The sequence below is a fragment of the Mobula birostris genome, chromosome 5, assembly GCF_030028105.1.
Source record: "Mobula birostris isolate sMobBir1 chromosome 5, sMobBir1.hap1, whole genome shotgun sequence".
NCBI lineage: Eukaryota > Metazoa > Chordata > Chondrichthyes > Myliobatiformes > Myliobatidae > Mobula > Mobula birostris.
In genome coordinates, this window is record NC_092374.1 from 172,847,761 (window position 1) to 172,873,532 (window position 25,772).

Genomic DNA, 25,772 nt, shown 5'->3' on the forward strand with positions numbered 1-25,772 from the left:
TGATGCCCATTGACAGTAATGCCACCTGCCTGCTTTAGACCCTTGTTCCTACCCTGTGAGTGCTTCCACGTCCACCACCTCCCTTGGCAGCCCCTCCAGAGGCCCCCTCCCCAGTCTCTGCAGTCCCCCCCCCTTTTGCCCAACCCCCCCCCCCCCGGTTTAGTCAGCAGCTAGAGGAGGTTACAGGGGTAGGTCCCCGCTTTACTTTTGGAAATTTGAAAGCAGGAATGGGAATTGTCTGATCAAAGTGTTGTTGGACATCGGGAGCAGTGTGATGAGGGAGGTGTATGACCTACTGCCTAGATCAGTAATACACCTTGGCTCAACCCTGGACTATTTGCCTGTACTTGGCCCATAAGACCATGGCATAGGAACTGAATTAAGCTGTTTGGCCCAACGAGAGGGCTCTGCCATTCCATCGTAGTTGATTTACTATCTCTCTCAACACCATTCGCCTGCCTTCTCTGCATCACCTTTGCCACCCTTACTAAGTACAATCTATGAACCTCTGATTTAAATATATCCAGTGGCCTGGCCTCCACTGCCTGCTGTGGCAATGAGTTCCACAGATTCACCACCCTCTGGCTAAAGAAATTCCTCCTCATCTCTGTCCTAAATGGATGTCCCTCTATTCAGAGTCTGTGCCTTCTGTTCCTAGACCCCCTTCATGATAGGAAACATCCTCTCCACATCTACTCTATCTGGGCCTTTCAACTGGTTTCAAAGAGATCTCCGCTCATTCTCCTAAACTCCAGCGAGTACAGGCCCAGAGCCATCAAACGCTCCCCAAACCTTAAGCCTTTCATTCCTGGGATCATTTTCATGACCGTCCTCCCCATATCACTCTAAACCTCTTCTATCCATTAATCAAGTGCCTTTTAATCATTATTATTGTGTCCACCTTAATCACTTCATCTGGCAGCTTCTCCCAGATGCCAGCTTCTGCGTAACAAAGTTGCCCCTTGGTTTTCCTTTTATCTCTTTGAATATTTTTATTGATATTATATAAATTGCATGATTACATTACATTTAAATCACAGTAATATGATCCCAGTATCCCATATTCCAAATCAATCATGTAGAAAAAAAGATTGAATTATGAAATGAAATAAAATAAAATAGTCGTATTTCATTTAAAAAAATCTATCCCCACTACCAAAATGAGCTGGTTAGTGAAAAAAAAGAGAAGAAAAAAGAAAAATAACTTACCATATGATATAATAATAATGGCTCAGATCCATACTTTAATAACAGTTCAGAGATTATGAAAGTAATTCAGAAAGGGTCCCCATAACATTAGAAAATCATGTTTAGAATCAGAGATCGAACGACGAATCTTCTCTAGATCAAGGCACAACATAACATCAGATAGCCATAGGTTTTCCTTTTAAAGCTTTCTCCTCCCACTTTAAACCAATTCCCTCTAGTTTCTGGTTTCTTTTCCCTGGGAAAAAGCCTGTGTGTTTCAACCCTTCTGTGCCCCTCGTGATTTTATACAGCTCTATTAGGTCACCCCTCAGTCTCATGTGCTCCAAGGAATAAAGTCTTAGCCTGCCCAACGTCACCTTCCAACTCATCCTCTGTCACTGAATCCCCAGATGTGTTAAATTAATTTCTCCACTTCTTCCACGGAGATTTGGGTTCGGAAATAGGGCTGGCCGATTCTCCCTAGCTGCAGAATAGACTGTGAAATGCTCAGGGAACATGTTCGACACTTTTGTTTACAAGCCTGTGCTGATGAGAGATTATCACAGTCTCCAGCATCACCTGTAGCTCAGTGTAATCCTTGTGTCCTGTCTGTTTAAACAGCTGCGGAGTGCCCCACGGAGCCGGAAGCATGGAGGGGAGAAGGGGATTACCCAGCAGGTAAAGCGTGGACCTTCCTTGTCTTTTGTAGTTAAAAACTGTTGAACTCCAAATGCAGACAGCTGTAAACACAAGAGATTCTGCAGATGCTGGAAATCCAGAGTAACACACACACACAAGATGCTGGGGGAACTCAGCAGCTCAGGCAGCATCTATGGAGAGGAATAAAGAGACAACGTTTCGGGCCGAGACCAAAAGACCAGTGCCTGGCCAGTTAAGGGTTAACCCTTTTAGGTAATGAAATGGACCCTCCAATGTAAAGAGAGAAGCAGGTTTTGATCCCTTGACTCAAGTGTGTGGTGTAAGGGAGTAGGTGGCATTCCAGTCATGAGCGGCTAAATATACCTTACATTTGGCATTAAGTTTGATGTGGTTCTTATTTCTCAGAGGAGAGAAAGTTAAAAACATTTTCTTGGAAAGGTTAGCAGCTCTGTCAGCTGACCTTCTGTGGGAGAGTGTTCCTGATCAGAGAGTCAGGAGCTGGCACGTTGCAAATCCGCCTGATCTATAAGATCATAAGACGGAGGAGTAGGATTAAGCCATTCGGCCCGTCGAGTCTGCTCCGCCATTCCCGCAGTAGTATCCCGCTTGGTTGAGTTAGATGTGCAGGGAGATCACTTCCGCCCTCCTTCTTCAAGAGGCTCTGCCTTACAGTCTTCCAGAGTGTGGCATCGCATCCCCGGATGATCTTCATGGGACTGAAGGGTATTTTCCACATCTGAGACAGGCGGCATGCCCACTTGCAGGATGCCCATGAGCCAGTAATGGTATCTCTTGGCTTTCACCCTGTCGAGCCAGTGGACACAAGATCCCCAGCCCCAGCTCCACCTCTGAGTCTGTCCTCAGCCACGCGAGCAGCAGGAGGGCCCCTCGGATACCCTGTGGTGTTGATCTCATCACTCCCACTCCGCAGTGGATCTGAGGTCAAGTCCAGCTCCGAGGGCCACGTTGCCAGACCCTTCACCGTGAAAACTCCATGGCTACCACTGACCAACAGCACGGAACCACGTCAGATCAGATCATGGCCACGTATCTCGTGTCGAGTGGCACCCAGGGCCTTCCCACTGCCTACGGTGCACATTGGTGGGGTGTGATGGGACTCTGGGCGAGCAGAGTGCCAACATTAATGCAACTTAGCACACCATGCTGGACAAAGAAGTCCACTTGACCAGTGCCCCAACTACTCACCCCAAACACCTTCTCCCTCCCGCACGGCACTCCGTGGCTGCAGTGTGCATCGTCTGCGCTGCACACCACGCTACACCGGCCCCTCCCAGAAAGACCAGCGTGGCAGGTGCAGGGGACACCATCACCCACAGATTCCCCTCCCCACCGTGACAGGGAAATTTGTTGCTGTTCCTTCACCGTCACTGGGTCTAAAGCTCCCAAATGCACTCTGGGTCCATCTTCACCAGATGATGGGCAGTTGTTCAGGGCAACAGCTCATACTAATGCCCCACCTTTTCAGGGCACTTAAGTGTGAGCAGAATACATTTGTTACTGGTGTAAAATTTACTATTTATTAGGTTTATTTTTATGTCCTGAGATACAGAGAAAAACTTTTGTTTGCGTGCCATCCAGACAGATTATTCTGTACATAAGTATACTGAGGTGACACAAAAGTGATATAAGGACAGAATTAGGCCATTTGGCCCATCGAGTCTACTCCGCCATTTCATCATGGCTGATCCATTTCCCTCTCAGTCCTAATCCCCTGCCTTCTCCCCATATCCTTTCATTCCCCGACTAATCAAGAATCTATCTACATCCACTTTAAACATACCCAATAACAGCCTCCACAGCCGCCCCGGCTAAAGAAATTCCTCCTCATCTCCGTTCTAAATGGACCTCCCTCTATTCTGAGGCTGCGCCCTCTGGTCTTAGATTCCCCCACCACAGGGAACATCCTCTCCACGTCCATTCTACCTTGGCCTTTTTCAACATTCGATAGGTTTCAATGAGCTCCTCCCGCCTCCCCCCCCCCACCCCCCATGCTTCTAAATTCCAACAAATACAGACCCAGGACCATCAAATGCCTTCATACATTAACATTCCTGGAATCGTTCTCATGAACTTCCTCTGGAACCTCTCCTACGTCAGCACATCTTTTTTTAGATAAGGAGCCCAAAACCTGTTCACAGTGGTCCAAGTGAGGCCTCACCAGTGCCTTATAACATTGTATCCTTGTTTTTTATATTCTCGCCCCCTCGAAATGAATGCTGACATTGCAGTTGCCTTCCTCACCACCGACTCAACCTGCAAGTTAACCGATAGGGAATCCTGCGCTAGGACTCCTTTGCGCCTCCAATTTTTGAATTTCCTTTCCATTTAGGAAATAGTCTATGCTTTTATTAAAAACAATAACAGAATGCGGAATGAAGTGTTACAGTTGCAGGGAAAGTCCCGTACAGGTAGACGGTAAAGTGCAAGGCCATAACGAGATAGTTTGGGAGATCAGAGGTCCATCACTATTGTGTGAGAGGTCCATTCAGTAGTCAGATAACAGCGGGATAGAACTGCCCTTGAGCCTGGTGGTGGAACGTGCTTTCAGGCTTTTGTATCTCATAAATTATTACTATTGTCATGAAAAGCTTATTTTGCATATCGTTTCTACAGATCTGATCATTACACAGTGAATGGAGTTAGAGTAAAGAAATAACAATGCAGAATAAAGTATAAAAATTACCAAAAAAAGTGCAACATGGGTAAACAGAGTGCAAGATCATAACAAGATAGATTGTGAGGTAGAGTCCATCTTATTGTACAAGAGATCCATTCAAGAGTCTGATTACATTGGGTTAGAATCTGACCCTGAGCCTGATGGTATGTGTTTTCAGACTTTTTTTCAACAGCCCAGTGGGTGGGGGGGTGGGGAAGAGAAACATCAGGGGTGGGTGAAGTCTTTGCTTATGCTCGCTTCTTTACTGAGGCAGTAATGTCACGTACCCCATGACGGGGTTAAAGATCTAGCAGAAATGGAAAACACTTTGGAGTCCAGTATTGCTAATAACTAATGGTATTTATTAGTAACTACGCAATACAGTAATATAAATGCAGATAAATCAAACAGGTTAGCAATGGTTATATATAAGTAAGTGTGGAAATATGTGAAAACCAAGCTTCTTCAAGTCTAGGGGTAAATAGATAGTCTTACGATGATGAGTAAAGTTCAGGTCAGTTTGTGGTATTGAGTTGAGTAGTGATGGAGAGAGAGAGAGAGAGGGAGGGATTTGAGTCTTCAGGTGAGCTGACGCCGTCGATCTTCCCGTTGTCCTCCGAAAACCTTTTGAAGTCACCGACTGTGACCACAACAAAGGGGACCATTCTTCTGTGGTGGAATTATCAACCCAGGCGAGGGTTGGACACACAAATAACTCCCCACCGGTCACGCCCTTTTCACAATGCGAGAGCCACTGATCGATCCGCCTGATCGATCCTCCAAAACCCACCTTTTCCATGGGCACAACAAAGCTTATTCAGTGTCCAAAACCATGTGTCTGCAGGTCTATCACCTGACCTTCTATTTATCTCACCGCGCTGAATACTAGCTGTCCATCAAACAGCTCACCCCCTCTCTCTCTGTAAGAATTTCCAAGCAGGCAGCATCCTTGTAGAAAGTATAAACATACTGTGAGCAGTCTTCGCCTCTCTCTCTCTTTTTAACAAGGTGTTTGTGTTGGGCACCTCTCTCTCTCTCTTTTCAAAAGCACAGTTCATAGGGGTATACATGAGGAAATCTGCAGATGCTGGAATTTCAGGTAACACACGTAAAAGTTGCTGGTGAACGCAGCAGGCAGGCAGCATCTCTAGGAAGAGGTAATTCAGGACCCCGTCACAGTAGGAAGTGTAGACAGAGTCCATGCAGGATCTGGTCTTGCGTGAGTGATCAGCGCATATGAATGGTGAGCAAGATGAAGCCTGTGAGTTGGTTAAGTTTGGAGTTTAACTAGAATTATTTATTGATGGAGATTTGCTAGGCCTCTGACTGTTACACACTAATCTTCCCAGGTGTTGGTTGTGGGATCCCAGGACAACCAGGAGTGCCGGGAGCACCAGGAGTACCTGGAGAGACAGGTATGGCCAGGTGTATTGATCTGCCCTATGGGCACCACTAAACCTTGTGTTCTGTGGACACCTTACTTCAAAACAACTGTCCCATTCCAGGTGAAAAGGGTCAGCAAGGATTGCCAGGAATATCCAGGCAAGGATTTCCAGGGCGGAAAGGATACATCGGAGTCCCAGGACCAGGAATTCCAGGCCCAGAAGGTAATCCATAAGGGAAGTTTTTCCGCCGTAAGGGAGACCCTTCACCCCCCCACCGCCCCATGACCGTGGAGATGGCGTGCAAGTCAGAGTCTGGTCCGTGGAGGGGCAGACACGGTCATCTGTGGTGTAGCACAAGGCTGCCAATGATTCCAGCACAACCTTAGTGGACTGAATGGCCCCCCTCTGTCCTGTAGTGAGGTGGTAGTTCACCCTTCTCTGACCGCTGATCAGTGTGAACATGATGGTCAGTTCCCCTCTTCTGGTTCTGGCACCTGTCCCAAATGGTAGCCATGCCTCTGATCGCAGTTTTCCCTGTCCCAATGTTTCACATGCCCCTGTCTCCCCCTCTCCCCCTCCACCCCCAGGTCAGCCCCAGCTGTCTGATATCCCTTCCGGAGACCATCCCTGCATGCTCACACGAGAACCAACGGTCAGCTTCTCTCTCCCTCTTGCAGGGTTCGTCGGGCCGCGAGGCAGGAAGGGGGAGCCCGGCGTGGCAGGCCTGCCAGGGCGAGAAGGGCCGAAGGGCCGGCCTGGAGGTCAGGGTCAACCTGGGCTGAAGGGCTGGCATGGGGACGTGATCGGAGCAGAGCCTGGGTTTCCAGGAGAGCCCGGACCCCAGGGGCAGCCCGGAGTGAAGGGAATTCCTGGAGATGAAGGCAAGATCGGATTCCCAGGTAAGGAGTGGGCTCGTCCCACAGCTGCGGGACCCTAACACCGGTTCCAGAGAGGGGTAGGGGAAGTGGCAATTGGAGAGGCTTCCTGTAAGCACAGAAGGTTTAGGGGAGCTAATCGGAAACACAAGATGCTGGAAATCCAGAGTAACACACATAAAGTGATGGATGAACTCAGCTCACAAGGAAGCATGTACGGAAAGGAATAGTGCTTCAGGCTGAGACCCATCGTCAGTCCTGATGAAAGATCTCGGCTCGAAACATTGACTCTGTATTCAGTTTTTTCAACAGTGTTCAGCGTTTTAGTGAAGCCATCAAAGAGTTCATCAGCCATCTTCTCAAGCCTGCCCCGCTATTCAGTAAGTTCATGCTTGAGCTGCTCTCCAAATCCCCAGATCCTCGTCCTCCTCGATGCTCAGAAAACCACTGGCCTCAGCCCTGTCCAAAACTTCACCAGCCTCTAATGAAGACATTTCTCCTCACCCCAGTGCTCCCTTTATCTTCAAACTATGATCTCTCTATGGAGAGGAAAAGGCATCTTAGTACGTACCCCGTCAATTCCGCTCAGATTCTGCTATGATTCAAAATACTCTGTTAGCAGATTATTTTAATATAAAAATAGACTGTTGTGCACCAATAAACCTGTGTTCTCTTAATGTTAAATTTAAAGACAGAGATGATTGAAATTGGCCCCGAAAGCGAAGACAGCTTTCAGTAATTGGTTAAGATTTGAGCAGCACTGATGTCTTCCCTGAATAGTGTTGGGAGATGCTGGATGTCAACTCTGCTTCTGCATCACTGAACATTGTAGGAAATCGTAGACAGAATATATAAAGATTGCAGATAGAATGTGGTCTTCTTTGTCTGTCAGATGAATAACATGACACTAAGAGTTGTTTGCAAAACACAGCAATTCTCCATCTATATGGGATTGTCAAACCTGGTAGTTCTAGCTGAGATGTTATAATGCATCGTGGGAATAACCTAAATATTTGAACTCTCTCCCCAAAAAGAACAAGATTAAAAAGGAATTTAAATCCAAAAGAGCAGCTCATAGCAGCTTGGTGAGTTTACTCTGAACCGTAATAAAGTGCTAAGAAATGGTACGGTGTGATGGCTTTCATTAGCTGGGGAACTAAGTTCAAGAGCCGCTTGGTAACGTTGCAGCTCCATAAAAACTGGTTAGACCACACTTGGAATATTGTGCTCAATTCTGGTTGCCTCTTTACAGAAGACATGTAGAGGCTTTAGAGAAGGTGCAGAGGAGATTTACCGGGATGCTGCCTGGATTAGAGAGCATGTCTTATGAGGATATCTTTAGTAAGCTAGGGCTTTTCTCTTTAGAGTGAAGGAGGATGAGAGGTGACTTGATAGAGGTGTATAAGATGATAAGAGGCATAGACAGAGTGGATAGCCCCAAGGGTGGAAATGTCTAACAGCAGGGGACATAATTTTAAGCTGATAGAAGATGTCAGAGGTAAGTTCTTTACACAGAGTGTGGCATGCACTGCTAGGGCTGGTGGTAGTGCTAGATATATTAGGGGCACATGGATGATAGAAAAGCCGAGGGTCATGGAGGAAGGAAGGGTTAGATTGAGTAGATTAAATCATTGTGGGCTGAAGGGCCTGTACTGTGCTGTGGTGTTCTATGTTCTATCTTTCTAGAACTGTGGAACTTTGTATCTGAGGTGAGACAGAGCAGGATGGCTTTAAGCGGGATGGTTACATTTATTCTTTTTAAGTTTATTTCGAGTGTGTCCTCCCTCCGAGTACCCTGTAGAGAAATCCGAATCAGATTAATTATCAATGGCATATGTTGTGAAATTTGTTAACTTTATGGCAGCAGTGCAATAAAATACATGGTAAATAAATGTCTAGGAAAGAACTGAATTACAGTAAGTATAGATATGTCTATTAAATAGCTAAGTTAAAATAAGTTGTGCAAAAAAAAAACAGAAACAAAAAAATATTGGGGTAGTGCTCCTGGATCCATTTAGGAATCAGATGGCAGAAGCTGTTCCTGAATCGCTGAGTGTGTGTTATCAAGCTTCTGTCCCTCCTTCCCAATGGTAACAGTGGGAAGAGATCGTGTCCTGGGTGGTGGGGATTTTTAAAGATGGACACTGCCCTCCTAAGGCATCGCAACTTGAAGACGTCTTTGATACTACGGAGGCTGGTACCCATGATAGAGCTGACTAATTTTACAAGTTTCTGCAACTTATTTTGATCTTGCGTAGTAGCCCCCCACCCCCCAATACCAGAGGTTGATGCAGCCAGTCAGAATGCTCTCCACAGTACATTTGTAGAGATTTTTGAGTGTTTTAGTTGACAAGCCAAAATCTCCTCAGGGTCCTAATGAAACGTAGCCACTGTCTTGCCTTCTTTATAGCTGCATCAGTATGTTGTATCTGGGTTAAGTTCTCAGAGATATTGACACCCGGGAACTTGAAATTGCTCACTTTCTCCACATTTGATACGTCTGTGAGGATTGGTGGTGTTCCCTCGTCTTACCCATCCTGAAGTCCACAATCGGGTCTTTGATCTTGCTAACTTTGAGTGCAAGGTTGTTGTTGTGACTCTACTCAACTGGTATATCTCTCTCCTAAAGTGTGCCTAATTTAGGCAAATGGGTTTAATGTAGATAGATATCGTGGTCAGCATGCACAAGATGGGCCAAAGGGCTGTGTCTGCGCTTTCTGTATCTGTGATATTACAGTAGATAGTGTCAAGGGGGCCAATTAGTGTGCAGGGGATCTGTAAACGGGACGAACCCATCCTTTGACTGTAGTTATGTGGGAGCTGGTATTTTAAAGGCTACGGATCGGCAGTACAAGGTCAAGTGGTCTGATGGGCTGAAGGGGGCAGGAATGATAGTTCAGAGTTGGGACTTTGCTGGAAGGAAGTCTTTTCATGAGAATATGCCAGAGTTACTTTTCAATAAATGCTTTACCCAACCTGCCTCATTTCCTGGCATCTCTGAAGCTTTTATTTTCTTCATCAAAGTCAAAGTTAAATTATAATTTATTATCAAAGTTTGTCTTGTATGTTACCATATACTTCCCTCAGATCCCCTTACTTGCAGGCATTTCATCAAAGCTAAAGTCAAATTTATCATCAAAGGATGTAAATGTCACCGTGTAATGTCTGGAGATTAACTTTTTCAGGCATCTCCAGGAAAATAAAGAAATGCGATATAATTTATGCAAACAATAAATAAGTAAAGACTGACAAACAGCCAGTGTGCAAAAGTAGATAAGGTAAGTGGGTGGGGAAAATAAAAGGCTGGAGAGGAGAGTGGACCGTGGGAGAAAGGGAAGGAGAGGCACCAGGGGGAAGTGATGGGCAGGTAAGGAGAAGAGAAGAGGTGATCCAGAGTGGGGAATGAAAGAAGAGGGAAAGACAGAGGGAAAATTACTGGGAGTTAGAGAAATCAATGTTCATGCTGTCCGGTTGGAGGCTACCCAGGTGAAATATGAAGTGTTGCTCCTCTAACCTGACAGTGGCTTCACTGTGGCAGTAGAGGAGGCCGTGGACTGATAGGACAGTGTGGCGAAGGCCCGTCACTGATTACGGACGGCACGTGGTGCACTCGGTAAAACACTCATCCCCAGCAGTAATAGTGACTGGGTCTGAAACAGAGCTGCTGCATGGAGCTGTCTCATATAGAGGCGGCAGCAACCTGCACAGGTGTGCTGATGGTGGAGGATACCATCTTTAATTGGGTCAAGGGTTATGTTACCTAATTACTCATCTTGTGGTAACGTTTTGGGGTTTATTTAAGTTATTTAATCAGGAAATGGTGAATCCTATAATGAGATATATGTGTTTATTGTGAGAACTGGCAGTAGAGTTTCAGATTGTGTGAAATGGAAGATAATTGAGTTAATTAGCTTTTGGTTGGTCTAGGGGGAGGGGCTTAGCAGTTATAAACCTTGGGTTTAATAAGTTAGGGGTGTTTACAGTGGAGATGCTGGCAGTGTTGGTTGCGTTGCAATGGGTGCAGAAAGCCAGACAAGCCAAAGCATTCATATGTTCAGATTCATCCTCAGTTCTTGCCAGTTTAAGGTCTTTTCACACAAACAGTTGGCAAGATGTACTTTATGAAGTCCTTCAGTTAGTTGCAAGAATTGCAAATCAGGGAGGTCAGGTAAAATTTCTATGGGTTCCAGCACATGTAGGGGTGAAGGGGAATGAGAGGGTGGATGAGTTGGCAAAGAGGGCGTTAAAGAAAGAAAATGTGGAAATGCACATTAGTATCAGTAAAGCAGAGGTTAAGTGTGTAATCTGGGAAAAAGTCAACCGAATGTGGCAAGAAAGATGGGACAGGGAGGGGAAAGGGAGGCATTTATATCAAATACAAAAAAGTGTTGCAGGTACTAGGGTAGGTAATGGAAACAGAAGAGAGGAAATTGTGTGGACTAGGTTAAGGCTGGGGCATTGTGCATTAAACAAAACATTGAAAATGATAGGGAAACACCAGGCAGGATTGTGTGAGGAATGTCAGGAAGAGGAGTCAGTAGAACATGTAGTTTTGTGTTGCAGAAAGTATGGGATACAGAGAGAGATGATGAGAATTAAATTAAGGGAGTTGGGGGTGCAGGGATTCACATTAAAAGGATTGCTGGGCATGGGTGAGAGAGCACAGGTTAGGGTATTTTTAGCTTTCTTAAGGGGTACTGGGGTTTTTTATAGGATATGACGGATAAACAGGAATAGGGTACTAGGATGGCCAAAGATAGGTTAGGGTGTGTGTGTGTGTGTGTGTGTGTGTGTGTGTGTGTGTGTGTGTGTGTGTGTGTGTGTGTGTGTGTGTGTGTGTGTGTGTGTGTGATTGGGTGAAGGGATTTAGAATGTACGTCTATTGCACACTCCGGAGCAGAAGGTGGCGGTAATGCACCATTAAGCTGGATGCCAACCACCGTAAAACAAGACACAGACAGACAGGCTTTGGGTTTTTTTTTTGTGTTTAGTCTGAGGGTGGCTGTTAACCTGACAGGTGACAATTGCAAGCTGTATGTATATATATATATATATATATATATAGTATCTTTTTTCATTTTTTTATTGTTTTGATGTGGACGTCCAAGTTTTTGTTTTGTTTTCCCACTACTTTTGTAAATAAAAGCACCTCAATCTATTTTTGCGACTCAAGCCATCTTGTTATTTTTCTTAGACAGTTGACCCACAGTTTTTGTGACAGTCAGAATGGGGATGGAATTAAAATAGTTGGCCACGGGGAAATCCTGCTGTTTGCAGAAGGAGCGAAAAGGCTCAACAAAGCAGACCCCCAGTCTACATCGGTTATCATCAGCGTGGAGAAGGCTGGATAGGAAGCACTGGATACAGTAGATACCTACAACAGGTTTGCAGGTGAAGTGTTGTCTCGCTTGGAAGGACAGATTGAGGCTCTGAATGGAGTTGAGGGAGGGGGTGAATGAGCAGGTGGAATACTTCTGCTTGCAGGGATAAATGCCATGAGGGAGATTAGTGGGGAGGGATGAATGATCAATGGAATCACAGAGAGCACGGTCCCTGCAGAAAGCTGGGGGGCATGCGGAGAGTTGGTAAAGATGTGTTTCAGGATCCAATTGAAGATGGCAGTAGTTGCGGAGAAAGATGTGCTGGATAGTAAAGGCTCATGCCTAGGTGCTCATGTCTACGTGTGAACTAGAGGAACTCTTTCCCTGTTGCGGATAGATGGGGTGAGGGCAGATGTCTGGGAAATGGAGGAGATATGGATGAGGGCATCATCACTGGCTGAGCAAGAAGGAGGACATCTTTAATGTTCTGGAAAGAAAAGCCTCATCCTGGGAACAGATGAAGCAGGGATGAAAGAATTGAGACAAGGGAATGGCATTTTCACAGGAGGCAGGGTGGTAAGAGGTACAGTCAAGATAACTGTGGCAGCTGGTAGGTCAATAAAAGATATCAGTAGACAGTATGTCTCCAGAGATGGAAAGAGAGATCGAGAAAGGGGAGAGAGGTGTCAGAAATGGAGAAAAGGCAGGGTGGAAATTGGAGGAAAGTTGTTGAAACTGACGATCTCTGCATGATTGCGTGAAGCAGTACCAATGCAGTTGTCAATGTAGCGCAGAAAGAATTGGGGAGCTTTACCAGGAAGGCTTGGAACATGACCTGTTCCACGTAGCCAAGGAAAAGGCAGACATAGCTGCGGGCCTTGTGGGTGCCCGTGAGATTGGAGAAAGTGGAAGGAGCCAAAAGGCTGATCACTTCAAGGGCAGACGCACATGTGACTGACTAGTGTAGGGCAGACTGGCTAGTGTGGAATAGACAATAGGTGCAGGAGTAGGCCATTCGGCCCTTCGAGCCAGCACCGCCATTCACTGTGATCATGGCTGATCATCCACAATCAGTACCCAGTTCCTGCTTTCTCCCCATATCCCTTGACTCCTCTATCATTAAGAGCTCTATCTAACTCTTTCTTGAAAGCATCTGGAGAATTGGCCTCCACTGCCTTCTGAGGCAGAGCAGTCCACAGATCCACAACTCTCTGGGTGAAAAAGTTTTTCCTCAGCTCCGTTCTAAATGGCCTACCCCTTATTCTCAAATTGTGGCCTCTGGTTCTGGACTCCCCCAACATCGGGAACATGTTTCCTGCCTCTAGCATGTCCAATCCCTTAATAATCTTCTATGTTTCAATCAGATCCCCTCTCATCCTTCTAAATTCCAGTGTATACAAGCCCAGTCGCTCCAATCTTTCAACATATGACAGTCCCGCCATCCAGGGAATTAACCTCGTGAACCTCCGCTATATGGACTGAACAGTGTGGGACAGACTAACCCACTGCTCCAATGTTCACAGAATGAGCTTTCTCAAAGTCAGACAGAGTTTATTATCATCTGTATGTTGTTGTTGTTGTTCCTTTTCCTGCCTTGTGGTGCTTCAGAGGGCATTTTTTGCCATTTCCTTAGCATTTGTCTGTTTTTATGAGGCAAAGTTGCTAGCTCAATGCTCAGCCAGCACAAATGGAAAGTGTGCAAGGCGCCGACCGGATTTGAACCCTGGACCACTCACCTCAAAATCCGGTGTTGATACCACTACACCACCAGCGGGCTAAGGTGCAGTGGAAAAACTTACTTGTACATAACTTATAAACAATTTTTTTTCCGGAAAGAACGCAGAACAAAAAAAAAAATCCATTGATGCACAAAGTGTTCTACACTGGGATAATATTGTGCCAGTTAGTTGAAGAGCCAAATGGTTGAAGAGAAGTAGCTGTTCCTGACCCTCATGGTGTGGTACTTCAGGCTTCTGTATCTCCTTCCCGATGGTAGCTGTGAGAAGATGGCACGGCCCGGATGCTGGGGATCTTTGTTAGTGGATGTTGCCTTCCTGGGGCAGCGTCTCCAGTTGATGCAACTGATGCTGGGAGGAATGTGCCCATGATGTCCAGTCTCTCGGCAACTTCTCGCCTTGCTGCATGTTGAAGTTGCGATGCCAGATCATGATGTAACCATTTTGTTTATCTTCCTCAGGAACGGATGGAGGGCAGGGACCACCGGGTCCCAAAGGGGAGCAAGGGCAGTTTGGAGCACCCGGACCTGCAGGATTCCCCGGAGAAAAGGGGCCTCCTGGTACCATTGGACAGTCAGGACAGCCAGGGTTACAGGGAGTGCCAGGGCTACCTGGATTCATGGGTGAGTCCTCAGCCCGCACTGGGAGGTTCAACCAGAACCTGGTCCCTGCCATGGGCATCTCCTCACTCCCACCACCCCATCACACCACCTCACAACTCCTCCCTTCCCCCCCTCCCTCCCCGCCCCCTCAGCCCACCTCTGACCAGTTTTCTGCCCGCAGGTCAACAGGGTCAGAAAGGAAGCCGTGGAGATCTAGGTCCCCCTGGTCCAGCTGGGATGAAAGGACTACCTGGTGTTCCTGGTGAGATAGGTCCCCCTGGAGACCAAGGCTTTCCCGGGCCGAGTGCTCCGTATGGTGTAGATGGGCTGCCAGGACTCGATGGGCTGAAGGGTGAGTGTGTGTGTGGTATGGCTGGTAGCATGTGACTGCGGTGGAGAGGGTACATATGATGTTCCCCAAACTGTCGTCCGTGACGGACACTGAGAGGGTTGTGTAGAACGAGCTGCCAGTGTAACTGGTGCATGCGAGCTCGCTTTCAACATTGAAGGGAAGTTTGGATAGGTACATGGATGGTAGGGGTATGGAGGGATATGGTCCCAGAGCAGGTCAATGGGAGCAGGCAGCTTCAGTGGTTCAGCATGGACTAGATGGGCTGAAGGGCCTGTTTCTGTGCTGTACTTTTCTATGACTCTCTGACACAACAGGTGGGTGGGTACGGTAGGCTGCTTTGTCCTATGACAGGCTGGGTTTGTTTCCCTCAGTGGGTCTGGGTGATTGGCGATAAAGATGATGGCCAAATCAGGCGGAATCTGAGGAATGCTTTTCCCCGAGGGTGGTTGGATCGGGACACACCGCTCAATGGGGTAGTAGCACCAGAGATTCTCACCATGTGTTTAGAACCCCCCCGGTTGAGCACCTGAATGGTCAGGGAGAGACTGTGTGGAAGGAAGGGAGACGGGTGGTGACCATGCCCCCTGTGGGGTTGCCATGCACTGCGGCCCCAATGTCCTTTGTCCCTGGCTACTTGCCGCTCCATCTCTTCTGACTCACCCTGTCCACTCATCCCTTCAGGTGCGAAAGGTTCACCGGGAATCATGGGCTTTCCTGGTGTCAGTGGCTTCAGAGGTCGACCTGGAAGCAGGGGTCAGAAGGGCGAAGGTGGATTTCCTGGAAACAAAGGAATTGCAGGATTCCCAGGACTGAAAGGACTGAAAGGTGAGTTACTGACCCATAAGCTGCCCCACACCACTGCCTATCAGTGACCCCACAGCACCCTGTGAACCATCTCCGTACATCATTGGATGGTCCAGGCAGCAGCCGTGGGTGTCGTAACAGTGCAGGTCGATTGGGAAAATCAGGTTGGAAATGGATCCCAGGAGAATGAGCTTTTTAGTGCAGTTTGTCGCTGAGCCTACTAGGGGATCAACTGTATTAGATTGGGTGTTATGCAATGAACCAAAGGTGATTAGGAAGCTTAAGGTAAAAAAAACTTTTAGGAGGCAGTGATCACAATATGATTGAGTTCAACATGAAATTTGGTAGGGAGAAAGTAAAGCATTTCAGTGGAGTAAAGGAAATTACATCGGTATGAGAGAGGAGTTGGCCAAGGTAAATTGGAAGGAGATGCTGGCAGGGATGACAGCAGAGCAGCAATGGTGTGAGTTTCTAGGAAAAATGAGGAAGGTGCAGGACAGATGTATTCCAAAAATAAAAGAAATAGTCAAATGGCAAAATAGTACAACTGGGGCTGACAACGGAAGTCAAAGCTAATGTAAAAGCAAAAGAGAGGGCATACATCAAAGTAAAAATTAGTGGGAAGACAGAGGATTGGAAAGCTTTTAAAACCCCACAGAGAACACCCAAATCATGAGGAAGGAAAAGATGAAATACGACTACAAGCCAGCAAACATTATCGAAGTGGATAGTGAAAGCTTTTTCAAGTGGTGTATGTAAAAAATAAGAGAGATGAAAGTGGTTATAGGATCGCTAGAAAATGAGGCTGGAGAAATAATAATGGGGGCCAAGAAGATGGCAGATGAACTAAAGTATTTTGCATCAGTCATCACTGTGGAAGACACTAGCAGTGTGTCAGATGTTGAAGGGTGTGAGGGAAGAGAAGAGAGTGCAGTTACTATTACAAGGGAGAAGGTGCTCAAAAAGCTGAAAGACCTAAGGGTACATAAGTCACCTAGATGAACTACACTCTCGGGTTCTGAAAGAGGTAGCAGTAGAGATTGTGGAGGCATTAGTAATGATCTTTCAAAAATCGTTGGACTCGGCATGGAAAGGACTAGAAAATTGCAAATATCACTCTACTCTTTAAGAAAGGAGGAAGGCAGCAGAAAGGAAATTATAGACCAGTTAGCCTGACCTCAGTGGTTGTGAAGATGTTGGAGTAAATTATTAAGGAAGAGTTTATGGAGTACTTGGTGACACAGGACAAGATAGGACAAAATCATATTGGTTTCCTTAAAGGAAAATCTTGCCTGACAAACCTGTTGGAATTCTTTGAGGAGATTGCACGTAGGATAGATAAACGGGATGCAGGGAATGTTGTATATTTGGACTTTCAGAAGGCCTTTGACAAGGTGCCACACATGAGGCTGCTTACCAAGTTAAGAGCCCATGGTATTACAGGAAAGTTACTGGCATGGTTAGAGCATTGGCTGATAAGTAGGAGGCATTGAATGGGAATAAAAGGATCCTTTTCTGGTTGGCTACCAATGACTAGTGGTGTTCCACAAGGGTCAGCATTGGGACCGCTTTCTTTTATGCTGTATATCAATGATTTAGATGATAGAATAGATTGCTTTGTTGCGAAGTTTGCAGGTGATACAAAGATTGTTGGAAGGGCAGGTAGGCTGAAGGACTTAAACCAATTAGGAGAATGGGCAAGAGAGTGGCAAATCAATGTTGAAAAATGTATGGTTATGCACTTTGGTAGTAGAAATAACTATGCAGACTCTTTTCTAATCAGGGAGAAAATCCAAAAATCTGAGATACAAAAGGACTTAGGAGTCCTTGTGCAGAACTTGCAATTAGAGTTGGTAGCGAGGAAGGAAAATGCAGGAGGTCTGGAATACAAGAGAAGGGATGTGATGCTGAGGCTTTATAAGGCACTGGTGAGACCTCACCCTTGAGTATTGCGAACAGTTTTGGTATGAAAAGATGTGACGGTTCAAAGGAGGATGATTTCAGTAATGGAAGCGTTGTCATATGAGGAATGTTTGATGGCTCTGGGTCTATACTTGCTGGAATTTAGAAGGATGAGGGGGGGATCTCATTGAAACCTTTCGAATGTTGAAAGGCCTAGATAGAGTAGATTTGGAAAGGATGCTTCCCGTGGTGGGGGAGTCTAGGACGAGAGGCCACAGCCTCAGGATAGAGGGGCGTCTATTTAGAACAGACACAGAGGATGGTGGAATCAGATGGTGGTGAATTAGTGGAATTTATTACCACAGGCAGCTGTGGAGGCCAGGCCATTGGGTGTATTTAGGGCAGAGCTTGATCAATTCCTGGTTGGATATGGCGTCAAAGGTTATGGGGAGAAGGTGGTGAGTGGGGCTGAGGGGGGGAGAAAAGGATCAGCCATGATTGAATGACGGGGCAGACTCGACGGGCCAAATGGCCTAACTCTGCTTCTCTGTCCTATCGTCTCATGGTCTCATTGGTGTGTCCAGCAGCACCAGGGAGTGTCCACAAGGAGCTGACTGAACTAAGTTTGCAAACCTACAGCACACAATGGTGCTCATCAGAGGGGTGTGTAAGCCCACCTCCCTCACTACTCTGTTGTGTCTGGGAGTCCAGGTCCACACAATGGGCTTGAGTCTCTGAATCCACCAGCAAACCCTCAGTGCTCAACCACCCCATCACTCATCACGCTGCTCCATTTACTGCCCACGTTTGTCTAGACGGCAGCACAGCATCTCCTAATCATGGCTTCCGTTACGAGGTCAGGGACTGCAGGAGCAGGGGTCCACCATCACCTGCAGATTCCCCTCAAGGTGCACACTGAACTGTTCCTTCACTGTCACTGGGTGACAGTGGAAACCCCTCCTCCCACCCCCCTACCTTCACAATACCACTTCTCCAGAAGGGCTGCCGCAGACAGTAGCTCAGCCCATCTCCTCGAGGGCAATTAGGGATGGAAAATGAGAGCAAAATAATAATTTCTATTGATGCACCATCAAGAGTATCCTATCTGGCCTGGTCCATAATCACAAGAAATTGCAGGATTGTGGACACAGCAGAGCACATCGGCCTCCCCCACGGACTTCATCTACGCTTCTCCCCACCTCAGTAACACAGCCTGCAAAATCAAAGATCCCTCCCATCCCAGGGGTTCTCTCTTCTCCCCTCTCCCGTCGGGCAGAAGGTGCAAAAGCCTGAGAGCACGTCCAACCAGGCTCAAGGACGGTTCCCATGCTGCCGATACGAGCTTATTGAAGAGTTCAATAGTACAGTGGGATGGATGCTTGACCACACCACCTAATTCACTATGACCTTGCATGTTATTGTCTACCTGCACTGCACTCTCTCCGTAGCAGATGATCCTTGTTAGTGTTTTACCCTGTACTGCCAAAATGTGCTCTATCATGAAGTGATCTGTAAGAAAAGCACATAAAGCAAAGTTTTCACTGTACACGTGATGGTAATAAACTGGCTACTGGTTTGAACTTTTACATACCTGTTCCAATGGCCTTGACAAAGGGGCTTTGCCAAGTGGGAGCTGATGGTGTTTTCTCGATGACCACAGGTGACAGAGGAGACAGGGGTCCCCCTGGCCCACCCCCACCCATTGAACCACACATGATGAAGAGAGTGAAGGGGGACAAGGGCGAGTCTGGTTTCTCTGGAGGACCTGGATTCACTGGCCCCAGAGGTACGCCATTTTTTGAAATACGACAACCACAGTAACTGCTTTTCATTGTTTGGGGGAGGCGGGGTGCGTGTGCATATGGGTTTGTTCCATTGGGGCAGGCACAGTAGCACAGTGGTTTACAGGACCAGTGACACGGGTTCAATTCCTGCCACTGCCTGCGAGGAATTTGTACGTTCTCCCCGTGACCGCGTGGCCTTCCTCCCACAGTCCAAAGACATATTGGTTGGTAGGTTAATTGGTCATTGTAAACAGGCTAGGATTAAATCGGGGGGTTGTTGGGCAGCACAGCTCGAAGGACCAGAAAGGCCAATTCCACGCGGCATTTCAATAAATAAAAATAAAAGTCTGAACCATATTAACTCGCATCCAAGCCTCTCAGCCTAAAATACTGTTTCTGTGCAGACAGGAGACAGGGAGCTCTGATTTACCATGTGATCTGATTCAGTTTCCACAATGGGGGCAATGGGGTGACCATGTCTGGACTCAACAAAGCAGAAGAAAGCACTCCATTATGGGAGGGGCATACTGTGGGAGGGGTGGCACTGAGGGAGGGGTGGCACTGAGGGAGGGACACTGTGCAAGGGGTTGTACTGAGGGAGGGACACATGTAGGAGGGGCAGTACTGAAGGAGGGTCACACTGTGGGGTGGGTGGTACTGAGGGAGGGTCACAGTGTAGGAGAGGTGGTACTGAGGGAGGTTCATAGTGTGGGAGGGTGGTACTGAGGGAGGGTCATACTGTGGGAGGGTTGGTACTGAGGGAGTGTCACACTGTGGGAGGGTGGTAATGAGGGAGGGTCACTGTGGGAGGATGGTACTGAGGGAGGGTCACAGTGTAGGAGAGGTGGTACTGAGGGAGGGTCACACTGTGGGAAGGGTGTTACTGAGGGAGGGTCACACTGTGGGAGGGGGTGGTACTGAGGGAGGGTCACACTGTGGGAGGGGGTGGTACTGAGGGAGGGTCACACTGGGAGGGGTGTTTCTGAGGGAGGGTCACACTGTGGGAGGGTGGTACTGAAGGAGGGTCACTGTGGAAGGGTGGTACTGAAGGAGGGTCACACTGTGGAAGGGTGGTACTGAGGGACAGTAACTCTGTGGGAGGGTGGTACTGATGGTTCACTTCAAGGAACTTCAGACATTTGTTAATGCTCCTGTCAATCGCTCTGTGAGGCTCCTCCAAGTGAAGGTGGTTATATGAGTGCAGCTGTGTTGTTGTTGGCCAATCTGTGTCCTTCTCCTCCTCTCCATCAGGGAGTAAAGGAATGCCTGGTTACCCAGGCCAAGGAGGAAGACCTGGTTTTCCCGGAACTCCAGGACAACAGAAAGGCAAGCCAGGATTACCAGGATCACCGGGAGAACCTGGAAGTAAAGGCATGCCGGGGATCCCAGGCCCGCCGGGTATCAGTGGCTTTCCTGGGATGCCGGGTGAGAAGGTGAGTGTGGCAGGAGCCACTCTGAGGGTATGGAGACTGTGGAGAGAGCAGAGGAGCTTCACTAGGATGCTGCCTGGATTAGAGGGCATGTGCTAAAAGACCACGTTATCGGAGCAATATTAGGCTATTTGGCCTATCGAGTCTACACCACCATTCCATCATGTCTGATCTAATATCCCTCTAAACCCTGTTCTCCAGCCTTCTCCTCATAACCTTTGACACCCTCACTGACCAAGAACCTATCAAATTCTGTTTGAAATATGCCAATGACTTGGCAATGAATTCCACAAATTCACCACTCTCTGCTTCCCTGTTTCAGATGGACGTCCCTTTATTCTGAGGCTGTGCCCTCTGGTCCTAGACGCCCCCACTACAGAAAACATCCTCTCCAAATCCACCCTATCCAGATCTTTCAATATTTGGTAGGCTTCAGTGAGATCCTCACTCATTCTACTCAACTCCATGGCAAGTGCCTGCAAAAAAAAAAATAATCTCGAGGTTGTATATGGTGACATATATGTACTTTGATAATAAATTTATCTTGAATTTGGCTTTGAGGTATCCCTCAGTTCCCATCATTCAGCAGAAAACAATCCCAGTCTTTCCACCCTCAGTTAGGAAGGCTGTGCTTTAGGTCTCATCTGCCTGGGGATGGGAGGTGTCTTGGGACTCAGGGCCAGTACAGAGTCAGGAATACTCCTGACAGTGCTGGTCCGTGCACAATCTCCAACCCACAGCAGATGAACAAGTTCCTGGTATTAATCACAGTGGGATGAAATCTGATGTAATTACCTCACCGGGCAATGACCCTGACTGGCAGGTCGTTACCATGGGTTCAGCTCCTGGCTTCAGAGCTGGAAGTGGGGGAGACTTTCTCATGCCCTCTCTTTGTTTTCCAGGGTCTTGTGGGTGTCCCCGGATTACCTGGAACCCTGGGAGAGCCTGGAGCCACCGGACCTAAAGGTGAGAGTGACAAGGAAAATGATGTGCCACAGGGATACGTGGGACCCTCTCCACCAAGACTGAGAGGGGGATTGAATCTGCTGAACAACTCACTCGGTGTTGGGTAGGGTCATTGGATGATCGGCTTGAATAGTTTGATCCAGCAGATGGAGGAAGCTGACCTGGGAATTTGGATTACCCACCCAAAGCCAGGAGTCAGTTGGGAGGTTCAAAGCCGAATTTGAGGGGCTTCACTTTTTGAAAATTGGGGTGAGGCAGAACAAGGTGGAAGATGATGAAAGGGCTAACTGGCCTCACCTCATCATAACAAATGTTACCTGGGCTGAGCCAGACGGTGGACAGAGTAGATGGAACAGTAGTGTGGGGTGTGTACTTGTCACTCTGTGGTCTACCACTGGCTGCAGGCCAGTGCAGTTGCCAGATGTTGTTTGATAACAGTGGGAATACAGATGTTTGTTTTTGGTAATAGTGAAAATACAGATGTTTGTGTTCAGTAACAGTGCGTATACAGATGTTTTCGGCTTGGTGACAGTGGCAATACAGATGTTCCTGTTCGGTAACTGTGTGAACACAGATGTTTCTGTTCAGTGACTGTGGGAATACAGATATTTCTGTTCAATAAAAGTGGGAAAACATATTTCTGTTCAGTAACAGGAATACAGATGTTTCTGTTCAGTGACTGTGGGAATACAGATATTTCTGTTCGATAACAGTGGGAAAACATATTTGTGTTCAGTAACGGGAATACAGATGTTTCTGTTCCGTATCGGGGAAAACAGATGTTTCTGTTCAGTAACTATGGGAATGCAGACGTTTCTGTTCAATAACAGTGTGAGTACAGATATTTCTGTTCAATAACAGTATGAATACAGATATTTCTGTTCGGTAACTGGGATTGGCAGATGTTTCTGTTCGGTAACTGAGACTGGCAGATGTTTCTGTTCAGTAACTGTGGGAAAACAGATGTTTCTGTTCTGTTGTTATTTGAGGAGAGGGGCAGTATGAGTGTGAGGGCAGTTTGCTGTTCTCAGTGTCGGATGTGGGAGGCCCTGGAGTCTACAAGCCTCCCGGACGTCTACATCTGCGCCAAGTGCATCGAGATGCAGCTCCTAAGGGACCGCGTTACGGAACTGGAGCTGCAGCTCGATGACCTTCGTCTGGTCAGGGAGAGTGAGGAGGTGATAGAGAGGAGTTGCAGGCAGGTGGTCACGCCGGGGCCACGGGAGGCAGACAAGTGGGTCACGGTTAGGAGGGGGAAGGGGAAAGTTCAGGTAATAGGGAGTACCCCGGTGGCTGTGCCCCTTAACAACAGGTACTCCTGTTTGAGTACTGTTGGGGGGGACAGCTTACCCGGGAGAAGCGACAGTGGCCGTGCCTCCGGCACAGAGTCCGGCCCTGTAGCTCAGAAGGGTAGGGCAAGGAAGAGGAGGGCAGTTGTGATAGGGGACTCGATAGTAAGGGGGTCAGATAGGCGATTCTGTGGACGCAGTCCAGAGACCCGGATGGTAGTTTGCTTCCCTGGTGCCAGGGTCCGGGATATTTCTGATCGTGTCCAAGATATCTTGAAGTGGGAGGGTGAGGAGCCAGAGGTCGTGGTACATATAGGTACCAATGACATAGGTAGGAAAAGGGATGAGGTCCTGAAAGGAGAATATAGGGAGCTAGGAAGGGAGTTGAGAAAAAGGACCGCAAAGGTAGTAATCTCGGGATTACTGCCTGTGCCACGCGACAGTGAGAGTAGGAATGCGATGAGGTGGAGGATAAATGCGTGGCTGAGGGATTGGAGCAGGGGGCAGGGATTCAAGTTTTTGGATCATTGGGACCTCTTTTGGCGCAGGCGTGACCTGTACAAAAAGGACGGGTTGCACTTGAATCCTAGGGGGACCAATATCCTGGCAGGGAGATTAGCGGGGGCTACTGAGGTGACTTTAAACTAGAATGGTTGGGGGGTGGGAATCAAATTAAAGAGGCTAGGCGTGAGGAGGTTAGTTCACTACAGGGGGATGGGAACCAGTGCAGAGAGGCAGAGGGGTGTAAAGTGAGGGTAGAAACAAAAAGTACTATGGAGAAAAGTAAAAGTGGCAGGCCGACAAATCCAGGGCAAGCATTAAAAAGGGCCACTTTTCAGCATAATTGTATAAGGGCTAAGAGAGTTGTAAAAGAGCGCCCGAAGGCTTTGTGTGTCAATGCAAGGAGCATTCGTAATAAGGTGGATGAATTGAAAGTGCAGATTGTTATTAATGATTATGATATAGTTGGGATCACAGAGACATGGCTCCAGGGTGACCAGGGATGGGAGCTCAACGTTCAGGGATATTCAATATTCAGGAGGGATAGACATGAAGGAAGGGGAGGTGGGGTGGCGTTGCTGGTTAAAGAAGAGATTAACACAATAGAAAGGAAGGACATAAGCCGGGAAGATGTGGAATCGATATGGGTAGAGCTGCGTAACACTAAGGGGCAGAAGACGCTGGTGGGAGTTGTGTACAGGCCACCTAACAGTAGTAGTGAGGTCGGAGATGGTATTAAACAGGAAATTAGAAATGTGTGCAATAAAGGAACAGCAGTTATAATGGGTGACTTCAATCTACATGTAGATTGGGTGAACCAAATTGGTAAAGGTGCTGAGGAAGAGGATTTCTTGGAATGTATGCGGGATGGTTTTTTGAACCAACATGTCGAGGAACCGACTAGAGAGCAGGCTATTCTGGACTGGGTTTTGAGCAATGAGGAAGGGTTAATTAGCAATCTTGTCGTGAGAGGCCCCTTGGGTAAGAGTGACCATAATGTGGTGGAATTCTTCATTAAGATGGAGAGTGACATAGTTAATTCAGAAACAAAGGTTCTGAACTTAAAGAGGGGTAACTTTGAAGGTATGAGACGTGAATTAGCTAAGATAGACTGGCAAATGACACTTAAAGGATTGATGGTGGATATGCAATGGCAAGCATTTAAAGGTTGCATGGATGAACTGCAACAAATGTTCATCCCAGTTTGGCAAAAGAATAAATCAAGGAAGGTAGTGCACCCGTGGCTGACAAGAGAAATTAGGGATAGTATCAATTCCAAAGAAGAAGCATACAAATTAGCCAGAGAAAGTGGCTCACCTGAGGACTGGGAGAAATTCAGAGTTCAGCAGAGGAGGACAAAGGGCTTAATTAGGAAGGGGAAAAAAGATTATGAGAGAAAACTGGCAGGCAACATAAAAACAGACTGTAAAAGCTTTTATAGATATGTAAAAAGGAAAAGACTGGTAAAGACAAATGTAGGTCCCCTGCAGACAGAAACGGGTGAATTGATTATGGGGAGCAAGGACATGGCAGACCAATTGAATAATTACTTTGGTTCTGTCTTCACTAAGGAGGACATAAATAATCTTCCAGAAATAGTAGGGGACAGAGGGTCCAGTGAGATGGAGGAACTGAGCGAAATACATGTTAGTAGGGAAGTGGTGTTAGGTAAATTGAAGGGATTGAAGGCAGATAAATCCCCAGGGCCAGATGGTCTGCATCCCAGGGTGCTTAAGGAAGTAGCCCAAGAAATAGTGGATGCATTAGTGATAATTTTTCAAAACTCGTTAGATTCTGGACTAGTTCCTGAGGATTGGAGGGTGGCTAATGTAACTCCACTTTTTAAAAAAGGAGGGAGAGAGAAACCGGGGAATTATAGACCGGTTAGCCTAACGTCGGTGGTGGGGAAACTGCTGGAGTCAGTTATCAAGGATGTGATAACAGCACATTTGGAAAGCGGTGAAATGATCGGACAAAGTCAGCATGGATTTGTGAAAGGAAAATCATGTCTGACGAATCTCATAGAATTTTTTGAGGATGTAACTAGTACAGTGGATAGGGGAGAACCAGTGGATGTGGTATATTTGGATTTTCAGAAGGCTTTTGACAAGGTCCCACACAGGAGATTAGTGTGCAAACTTAAAGCACACGGTATTGGGGGTAAGGTATTGGTGTGGGTGGAGAGTTGGTTAGCAGACAGGAAGCAAAGAGTGGGAATAAACGGGACCTTTTCAGAATGGCAGGCGGTGACTAGTGGGGTACCGCAAGGCTCAGTGCTGGGACCCCTGTTGTTTACAATA

The 25,772-nt window shown here is 47.2% G+C and overlaps 1 protein-coding gene across 2 annotated transcripts in view; it reads left to right on the forward strand.

The window, feature by feature from the left end:
- LOC140198044 (uncharacterized) overlaps window positions 1–25,772 on the forward strand; it is a 176,829-nt gene that overhangs the window by 116,467 nt on the left and 34,590 nt on the right. For both annotated transcript variants that reach the window (XM_072258884.1, XM_072258885.1), the window contains exons 26-35: window positions 1,810–1,866; window positions 5,875–5,940; window positions 6,031–6,132; window positions 6,588–6,809; window positions 14,304–14,465; window positions 14,626–14,796; window positions 15,478–15,621; window positions 19,163–19,288; window positions 20,538–20,719; window positions 21,619–21,682. In XM_072258884.1, coding sequence (XP_072114985.1) covers window positions 1,810–1,866; window positions 5,875–5,940; window positions 6,031–6,132; window positions 6,588–6,809; window positions 14,304–14,465; window positions 14,626–14,796; window positions 15,478–15,621; window positions 19,163–19,288; window positions 20,538–20,719; window positions 21,619–21,682 — 1,296 coding nt within the window. The remainder of the gene's footprint in view (window positions 1–1,809; window positions 1,867–5,874; window positions 5,941–6,030; window positions 6,133–6,587; window positions 6,810–14,303; window positions 14,466–14,625; window positions 14,797–15,477; window positions 15,622–19,162; window positions 19,289–20,537; window positions 20,720–21,618; window positions 21,683–25,772) is intronic.